Raw genomic sequence first — 9,168 nt, 5'->3', positions numbered from 1 at the left:
TTATTCATCTGACCGTGATTTAATTATCGTGGGAATCTCCCAAGCCCTAAATGAATGCAGCAAAGATAAGTGTCACAAATTCAGGAAACAATAGCTTCTGCTACGGCCAGTAAGCTCCTAACAGACCATGCTTCTGCAGAAAACAATTCTGAACAATTTTTTTAAAGCAATAATCTACATGAAGTCACTTAAAAAAAGAAGTCCAGCCTTGGAAGAAAGAAAGGCCACAGGATCAGCTTCTTATTTCTATAGCTTTTACCCAGAGTGCAAGACACAGGTCCACGTTGTGCAGGATAGCTTAAGTTCCTTTAGAAAACCACTGTTTTCCATGGTGTATATGTGCCACATTTTCCCTGTCCAGTCTATCATCGATGGGCATTTGGATTGGTTCCAGGTCTTTGCTATTGTGAACAGTGCTGCAATGAACATTCGTGTGCATGTGTCCTTATAGTAGAACGATTTATAACCCTTTGGATATATCCCTAGTAATGGGATTGCTGGGTCAAATGGAATTTCTATTTCTAGATCCTTGAGGAGTCACCACACTGTCTTCCACAATAGTTGAACTAATTTACACTCCCACCAACAGTGTAAAAGTGTTCCTATTTCTCCACATCCTCTCCAGCATCTGTTGTCTCCAGATTTCTTAATGATCGCCATTCTAACTGGCGTGAGATGGTACCTCAATGTAGTTTTGATTTGCATTTCTCTAATGACCAGTGATGATGAGTAGGGACGTGGATGAACCTGGAAACCATCATTCGCAGCAAACTGACACAAGAACAGAAAATCAAACACCGCATGTTCTCACTCATAGGTGGGTGTTGAACAGTGAGAACACATGGACACAGGGAGGGGAGCATCACACACTGGGGTCTGTCGGGGGGGAAATAGGGGAGGGACAGCGTGGGGTGGGGAGTTGGAGAGAGATAGCATGGGGAGAAATGCCAGATATAGGTGATGGGGAGGAAGGCAGCACATCACACTGCCACGTGTGTACCTAGGCAACAATCTTGCATGTTCTTCACATGTACCCCAAAACCTAAAATGCAATAAAAAAAGAAAACCACTGTTTTTCCAGCTGGAAGAGTCAGGGGACAGAAAGGGGGTCAACCATAGCTGCTGGAAATAGTTTAAGAAGGAAGCTCTGAAAGAAGTGTTTGAGATGAGGGAGTTCCAAACTCTGTATGTCAGCTTGACCCAAGTCTCTAGCTGACTTGTTAACTAAAAAGAAAACGTTTCAGCCATTAGTGGACTGTCAACCACAGATATTACATGGCAATTGCCTCGTCTCATTTTGGTTTGGAGTTCTTCTTAACAGTCTCCACACAGAAAAATATATAGGTGTTGTTTTGCCCTGGAAGCCAGACAGACCAGAATATTGTGTAAGATAGGTAATTCAGCTGTCCTTGGATCAATCCCAAACACTATGTTCCTTTCCAGGCCTGAGAATCGCCGGACACTGTCCAACATGATGTCATCACTCAGTATGTCACATGCATCACTGAGCTGCACAGCCATTTTCTTCCTCAGTGCTTTCAAAAGTTCGTACTTATAGTGCTCCACTTCTTTTGTGGTGCTGACAAGCACAGCAACATCCTTAGGAGAATAGCCCCTTTCAAAGAAGAGCTTGCATTCGTTTGCCACATAGGTCACTATTTGCTCTACAGTAAAGTGTTTCTTAATTTTTAAGTCTCCTTGAACACCCTGGGACCATTCAGCTTCAAGAAGTACCTCAAGGGACCCAGGAGGGATGTTAGATGAAGGATTATTTCTAATTAGTTGCATTTCTTTTTGTAAGTACTTGGCTATTGGATCTGCATTGCGAACTATTCTGGTGAACTCTTCTCTTGGATACTGTTCTGAGAGAGGGGGAAGGCCATTGTCATCCAAGTGGCTGGTCTGAAAGTAGTCCAGAAAGATCCAGAGGATTCCTGGGCCATTCTCTGCTCTCTGAGTGATGGTTTTTGCCTTCCCATACCAGTCCCCATCTTCAGTGCGGAAATTCTGAGCTTCGTCAATGATGATGTGTTGAATGTGTTCAAATTTATCTTTCAGGAATGTTTTCCGAGTCACTGCTTTGCAGATCTTTCTGTTACTATAAAAATTAAAATGACACATTCAGGTTTATTCTAACTGAACAAGGGGAGAAAATGACTCTATCACACTCCCCTGTACACAGTCTGTTGTCACAAATGATTTTACCACTCAATTCTCAAGGAGCAAGGAGGCTTAGCAGAAAAAATTAAACCTAGATTAAATAACACTTAGAGATATAAGATCCAACTGCTTACCTGATGAAGTTCCTCAGAGGCTGGTTTTCACAAACATAGAGAATTCTCTGTTCCTCACAGTGAAACACATTCTTGATCTTCTCCATGATCTTCATGGCCATGATGGTCTTCCCTGAGCCAGGTAAACCGTGGACAAACAATTCCCTGTTCTTGCGGAGGCTTTTGGAGAAGATCTCATACTGCTGGGCTGTGAGCAGATTTAAAACCTCACAGCCGAGCTGGTCACTCAAGAGAGACCTGAAGCCGAGCAAGACAATCACAAGGGACTGCAGCAGGGCTTCCATGTGCTGTGTGCCCGCAAGGCGATAGGACGGGGGATAATGCATTGGAGACACTGCAGCCTCCAAGGCCTCTGCGCTGCTCTCAGGACTCAGGCAGAGGACCTTGGCCCTGACACACACCTTCCCGGTGTAGCCCCCTACGTTCACCAGGTTCTGCTTCAAAGTAAAGGCGGTGCGAGTGCAGTAGTCCTGGCCCTCTACATCCTGCTCCCTGAGAATGCTGTAAAGAATGGGAGTGCTGTTCTGTGCCATCAGCAGAGCATCACAGATGACACCCGGCTTCTCCTGCAAGTTCAGGTCCACAGCCCAGCTTCTAGAGAGGATCTCAATTCCCCGGCAGAAAGGTTGTGCTTGCTTATTTATTAACTCCTCTAGTCCTTTATGCTGTGAGAACAGCTCCTTCCAGAGGGATTCCAGAATACATGGCAAATGTCATGGTGGCACTAGACGTAAAAAGAATGATAAATTAGGGGAAGGAGAAGAATTATACTGATTATGACAATTAATTATAATTAATTGATTAATAGATTTGATTATTAATTACAGATATTTCAGATATTCTTCTATAAGCATTATTATATTACAATTATAAAGGAAAGGAAGCTTTGAAATGTCTAGCAAACCTCATCTAAACCCACATGTTTATTATGCCTTTGACCTTGGGAAATTCCTTGCATCTTTGGGACTCCCACAGAGCATTGCGTCCCTTCCAGGTACTAATTTCACTGTGACGCTACAGAATCTTTAAAAACATGAGAGAGGGGGCCAGAGCAGTTTTTCTCAAACCACAGGATATCAGGTGAGGACTCCTGAGGGTATAGGGTATTAAGAGAAAGCTCTTTGGGGCTGGGCATGGTGGCTCACTCCTGAAATCCCTGCATTTTGGGAGACCAAGGCGGGAGGATCATCTGAGCTCAGGAGTTCGAGACCAGCCTGGGCAACATAGTGAAGCCTTATTTTTACAAAAAAAAAAAAAAAAAAAAAAAAATTAGCTGGGCATACTGGCAAATGCCTGTAATCCCAGCTACTTGGGAGGCTGAGACAGTAGAATCGCTTGAGCCTGGGAGGCGGAGGTTGCAGTGAGCCAAGATTGTACCACTGCCTGGGTGACAGAGTGAGACTCTGTCTCAAAAAAAAAGAAGGTCTTTGGGGCTGCTTGATTCAGACCTACCAACTCAGGCCCCAACTTTCTTTAATACTAATAACTCCAGTAATAGACAAAATTTCTATTTGAGACAGTCATTGCCTTTCTTCCAAGAGAAGCGTTGACCGCATTTAATCTGAAGTCAAATTATTGTCAATCAATTCTAACAATTAGTGCACTAAGAACATCTCTATTCTTTTTTTTTTAGCTCTGTCACCCAGGCTGGAGTGCAGTAGAGCAGAAGACCGGAGAGAATATTTTTAAAGCCAAGCTCTCAGGACATAAAAAGAAAGAAGAATCTCATCTTTTGATTTTCTTCCTTATGACAAACAACACATAGACAGAGACAATGCACACAAGGACTTTTTATTATTCCTGGGAGGCTGTAGATCATACCCAGAGCAAATTTGTAAAAGTTACAATTCAAAGAACTCCTTCGTAAAATGTTTTTCTCCTGCTGATCTGAATTTGGAACGGAATAGACAAGGGAAATTTTTTACGTTCTCCTCGCTACAGGGCACTGCAGACAGATATCTGGGAGAGCTGACTTTGGTAAGAATTCCTACCTTCTGCAGATTCTGTCAGCTCTTCCGGGATCCTATCCACAGGCTCTGAAGTGAGTGGCGCATCCCAACCTTTTAGTGTCCCATTTTCATTGCCAGAAACCACAGGGGAGACAAAATTTTACCTCTGTCCTCCTAGGGATTTTGGCTAGGTCTGAGAATTAAATTGACCTATGACAGATTAACAAGAGAAAAACATACAGATTTTTACATATAGGAGCCCCTATAGATAATTGAAGACCTAAAGAAGTTGCAAAACCTAAATGCTTATGAGTAGGATGAGCAAAGAGTGCAACTGTGGAAACGTAATTACATTAAATTATGTGTGGAGGCAAAGGAAGATAAGGGTTATTTTAGCAAGGTCTGTTTGTACCAAGTTACCTTGGCTATAACCCCAGTCAAAGAATGTTTTTCCTTCTCCTGGTACAGGGAAGTCATCTTTCATACGGGACTTTTATCTCCTGCTTTCAGGAAGAAAAAAGATTAAGATTCCCTTTTTGCATCTGCTATTATTATTTCAACAGTTTTGGGGGAACAGGTAGTATTTGGTTACATGGATAAGTTCTGTAGTGGAGATTTCTGAGATTTTGGTGCATCCATCACCCAAACAGCATACACTGTACCCAATGCATGTAGTCTTTTATCCCTCACCCTTCTCCCACCCTTCCCCCAAGTCCTCAGAGTCCATTATATTATTTTTATGCCTTTGCATCCTCATGTACTTCTGCTATTTTCAGGTGCCTTCAACTCAAAATAATCCTTATGCCAAAATGGAATATTTGGGAGCAACAGATTCTGCCACCGTTTGGTACCTTTGGCCAAACAGAGGTTTGCTTTACAAACCTCCTGGGTTCTGTGCCTGGCAACTGCACGAGGAGGGTACACCCACATGCCAGCTTCCCACAGTGACCTGTGGGGAAGCAAGGAAAGAAGACCGTTTCTGTCCTAATCGTGTTGCTCTGTTGCACAGTTCCCTAAAATGTCTGCTCCCACCCCCAGCCCACCCTACCCCATATTTTATGGAGGTAGGTGAAGAGCTTTTTCCTCATTTACTTGTCCATCATCCTCTCCTTCTCTATAGGCATGAGTTCAGGCTGCTCATGAAACCAACTGGAGCATAAGGGGCGCTACTGCCCTGATAATCTTGGCTCCTTGCTCAAAGGCACCAAGAACTACCTCTCCCTAGGCTGCAATGTGGGAAATGCCTCATATACTATATGAGAGATTGCAAAGAAAGGGGTCACCAGAACAATCAACCCAAACAGGATATAAAATGGAATGTATGCAATGATTACAACTCTGCTAAAATATATCTGCCGGGGGACTAGCCCTGGAAATGAACAAGCAAAAGTGAAAACAGCTGCACGATGTGGCAGTAATAATAGGGATCAAATTTTCTTTTGTGGTTCTCTATTTTCTAATCTTTCTATAATATCATTATATAGAACTTGTAATGACAAGTATATCTTTTATGTTTCTTAGTATATAAAATGCTATTCTCTGAACGTTTCCTATTATGTAAGTCATTTAAGTAATCATATCGATTTTGTAGAAAAATTTTAGAGGCTAAGAACACCATCAATATTCTAAGTGTATTGATCCAAGTCTCAATGTAAAATCAAATGAATTACTGTCAACATGGAAGGATACTTATGCCTTTAACTTTGATGTACAGGCAGCAGAAGAACATAGAGGCTAACATAGAATTTGGAGTCAGACAGACATGGGTTCAGGTCTCAGATTCAGAACTTACTAGTTCTGTGATCTTGGGCAAGGTGTTTATTATTTATTTGTTAATTAATTTATTTATTTGGTTATTTTTAGAGATAGGGTCTTGCTGTGTTGTCCAGGCTGGAGTGCAGTGGTATGATCATAGCTCACTGCAAACTTGAACTCCTGGGCTTAGGCAATCTTTCCACCTCAGCCTCCCAAGTAGTTGGACTACAGGTGCGTGCCACCATGCCCCGCTAATTAAAAAAAAAAAATTGTAGAGACAGGGTCTCTCTATATTGCCTAGGCTGGTCTCAAACTCCTGGCCTCAAGCAATCCCCTGGCTTTGGCCTCCTAAGATGCTGGGATTGCAGGCATGAGCCGCCGAAACTGGGCCTAGGTATTTGTCTTTTAAGTCATAGCCTCCTCAGCTGTAAATTGGAGCTAGTAAGATCTAAAATTTATTGAGCGCTTTCCACATACTATGCTTTATATAAATGTCATTTTTATTTTATTTTTTCAATTTTAATTATTTTTTTTTTTTTTGAGATGGAGTCTTGCTCTGTCATCCAGGCTGGAGTGCAATGCATTGATCTTGGCTCACGTCAACCTCTGCCTCCCGGACTCAAGCGATTCTTCTGCCTCATTCTCCCAAGTTGCTGGGATTACAGGTGCGAACCACCACACCCAGCTAATGTTTTTTGTATTTTTAGTAGAGACGGGGTTTCACCATGTTGGCCAGGCTGGTCTTGAGCTCCCAACCTCGAGTGATCCACCTGCCTCAGCCTCCCAAAGTGCTGGAATTACAGGTGTGAGCCACCATGCCTGGCCAGTGTCATGTTTATTTATTATTTTTATTGTTTTCAGACAGTATCATTCTCTGTCCCCCAGGCTGCAGTGCACTGGCCCTATCGCGGCTTTCTGTAGCCTTGACCTCCTGGGTTCAGGTTATCCTCCCACCTCAGCCCCAAAGTAGTTGAGACTGCTGGCACATGCCACATGCCTGACTAATTTCGGTTTGTTTTGTTGTTGTTGTTGTTGTACAGATGGAGTTTCATCATGTTACCCAGGCTGGTCTCAAACTCTTGGGCTCAAGTGATCTGCCTGCCTCAGCTTCTCAAAATGCTGGGATTACAAGTGTGAGCCACCGTAGTTAGCCTAAATGGAATATCAGCTTTCAATCTTCATCTTCATCTTAAGCCATAGGTATGAATTTTATCTCTATTTTACAGATGAGAAAACTGAATCTCAAAGAGGTAAAGTAACTTGCTCAAGGTCATCCAGCCAATTAAGAATAGAGTTGGAATTCAAGGCCAGAGTCGATCTGGCACCTGTACTCAAGCTCTTTTTTTTTAGACAGAGTCTCACTCTGTCGCCCAGGCTGGAGTGCAGTGGTGCAATCTTGGCTCACTGCAACCTCTGCCTCCTGGGTTCAAGCAATTCTCTGCCTCAGCCTCTCGAGTAGCTGGGATTACAGGCACCTGCCACCATGCCCAGCTAATTTTTGTATTTTTAGTAGAGACGGGGTTTTACCATCTTGGCCAGGCTGCTCTTGGACTCCTGACCTCATGATCCACCTGCCTCGGCCTCCCAAAGTGCTGCAATTACAGGCGTGAGCCACTGCGCCCGGCCCAGATTCAAGCTCTTAACACTGCCTTATCCTACCTTACTGCTATACATAATTCAAAGACTGGCTGGGAGGTTAAAAGATATATTTTTATTATTTTTTTATTTTTTATTTTTATTATTATTATTTTTTGAGACAGAGTTTCGCTCTTGTTACCCAGGCTGGAGTGCAATGGCGCGATCTCGGCTCACCGCAACCTCCGCCTCCTGGGTTCAGGCGATTCTCCTGCCTCAGCCTCCTGAGTAGCTGGGATTACAGGCACGCACCACCATGCCCAGCTAATTTTTTGTATTTTTAGTAGAGACGGGGTTTCACCATGTTGACCAAGATGGTCTCGATCTCTTGACCTCGTGATCCACCCGCCTCAGCCTCCCAAAGTGCTGGGATTACAGGCGTGAGCCACCGCGCCTGGCCAAGATATATTTTTAAAGCAATGTGCACCATGTCTAGCATATACTAAGCACTTAATATATGTTACTTCTAACCATATATATCAGAGGAGACATGAATGGGACTGTAAAGGTATTTTGATATATGAGCCATTGACTGGTGGGGTTTGTCATACTTGGCTGGCTAAGAAGAAAGCACCTGCTTCTTTCATTGTCTCCCCCTCTACCACATGCCTCTTTCAAGCTGTACAACTGGGCAAAGACAGCCTTCCTTGATTAAAGCAGGGGTGAGGGACTTTATCTGCAATTGGCCCAAGTGAACTCTGAAGCAGTAAACAATAACAAGAGAAAATACATCCTGGCTATGTCTTAATTTCTCCTTCTTCACACCCATTTTAGATGCAGAATGAAAGAAGGAACAAAGGTGAAAACTAATACCATTTCTTTCAAAATCATGTTTGCCTTCTGTTAACTGTAGATATCGAATGGGGCAGCTAAGGCTTCTCCTTCCCCTTGTGAATTAGGTAGATTCAGAGAGAAACACTGTCCCTGGAACTTTCTAAATGCCCGTTTCCTTTAATAATCAGCAATATCTGCTCTGACATTGTACCTATATTTCTTAGGGATTTTAGAGGAAGGAAGGTGGGGACATCATAATTCTACATCACCAGGAAATGCCTGCAAGGTTGCAATGGGAGGAGATAAGATGCAGCAGCTTTAGAGGGAATCTGGCAGGTCATGTCAGGAGGGCCTGACCTTGGATGGGTCAGAAATATGACCAGAGTCTAATCCTGAGCTTTGCAGATCAAGAAATTCAGACTTTTTCAGAATGGTCAAAAGGCTCTGTGATGACTGCAGATGTTAACTATAGGAAACAGCATGGGCTAGTCAGCTGTCTGCTTACAATAAAGGCTAACACTTTCCAGAGACAAGAGCTTGACAGAGGACCGTGATGGCAAACATAAGTATACTTGTTCACTCTGAATATTCCAGCATACTCTAGAGAATATTTTCAGAGTATTTATAAATTCTCAGAGTTGGGATTATGAGAACAAGGATTCTATTTAAATGTTATATTTAGGCTGGGCGCAGTGGCTCATACCTGTAATCCTAGCACTTTGGGAGGCTGAGGCTGGTGGATCACGAGGTCAGGAGATTGA

General features: G+C 43.1%; 1 protein-coding gene across 1 annotated transcript; it reads right to left on the bottom strand.

Annotated features, from left to right (window-relative positions):
• Nucleotides 1-323: 323 nt before the first annotated feature.
• LOC105712498 (schlafen family member 11) lies at nucleotides 324-2,905 on the bottom strand. The gene is made up of 2 exons (XM_064378471.1): nucleotides 2,295-2,905; nucleotides 324-2,098 (listed from the first exon to the last, which is right to left on the bottom strand). Exons 1-2 carry the CDS (start codon nucleotides 2,825-2,827, stop codon nucleotides 1,315-1,317), a joined length of 1,317 nt encoding a protein of 438 aa, XP_064234541.1. The 5' UTR covers nucleotides 2,828-2,905; the 3' UTR covers nucleotides 324-1,314.
• Nucleotides 2,906-9,168: the final 6,263 nt, after the last annotated feature.

Source organism: Aotus nancymaae, unplaced genomic scaffold, assembly GCF_030222135.1.
Source record: "Aotus nancymaae isolate 86718 unplaced genomic scaffold, 86718_ANA_hifiasm-v0.15.2.pri h1tg000018l, whole genome shotgun sequence".
Classification (NCBI taxonomy): Eukaryota; Metazoa; Chordata; class Mammalia; order Primates; family Aotidae; genus Aotus; species Aotus nancymaae.
This window is presented reverse-complemented; position numbering and strand designations above follow the sequence as displayed.

Bases quoted from the DNA above. Each gene is read 5' to 3' on its own strand.
- LOC105712498 (XM_064378471.1), bottom strand. From the start codon at position 2,827: ATGGCACAGAACAGCACTCCCATTCTTTACAGCATTCTCAGGGAGCAG. The intron at 2,099-2,294 runs GTAAGCAGTTGG...TAATTTTTATAG, and splicing joins CCTCTGAGGAACTTCATCAG to TAACAGAAAGATCTGCAAAG.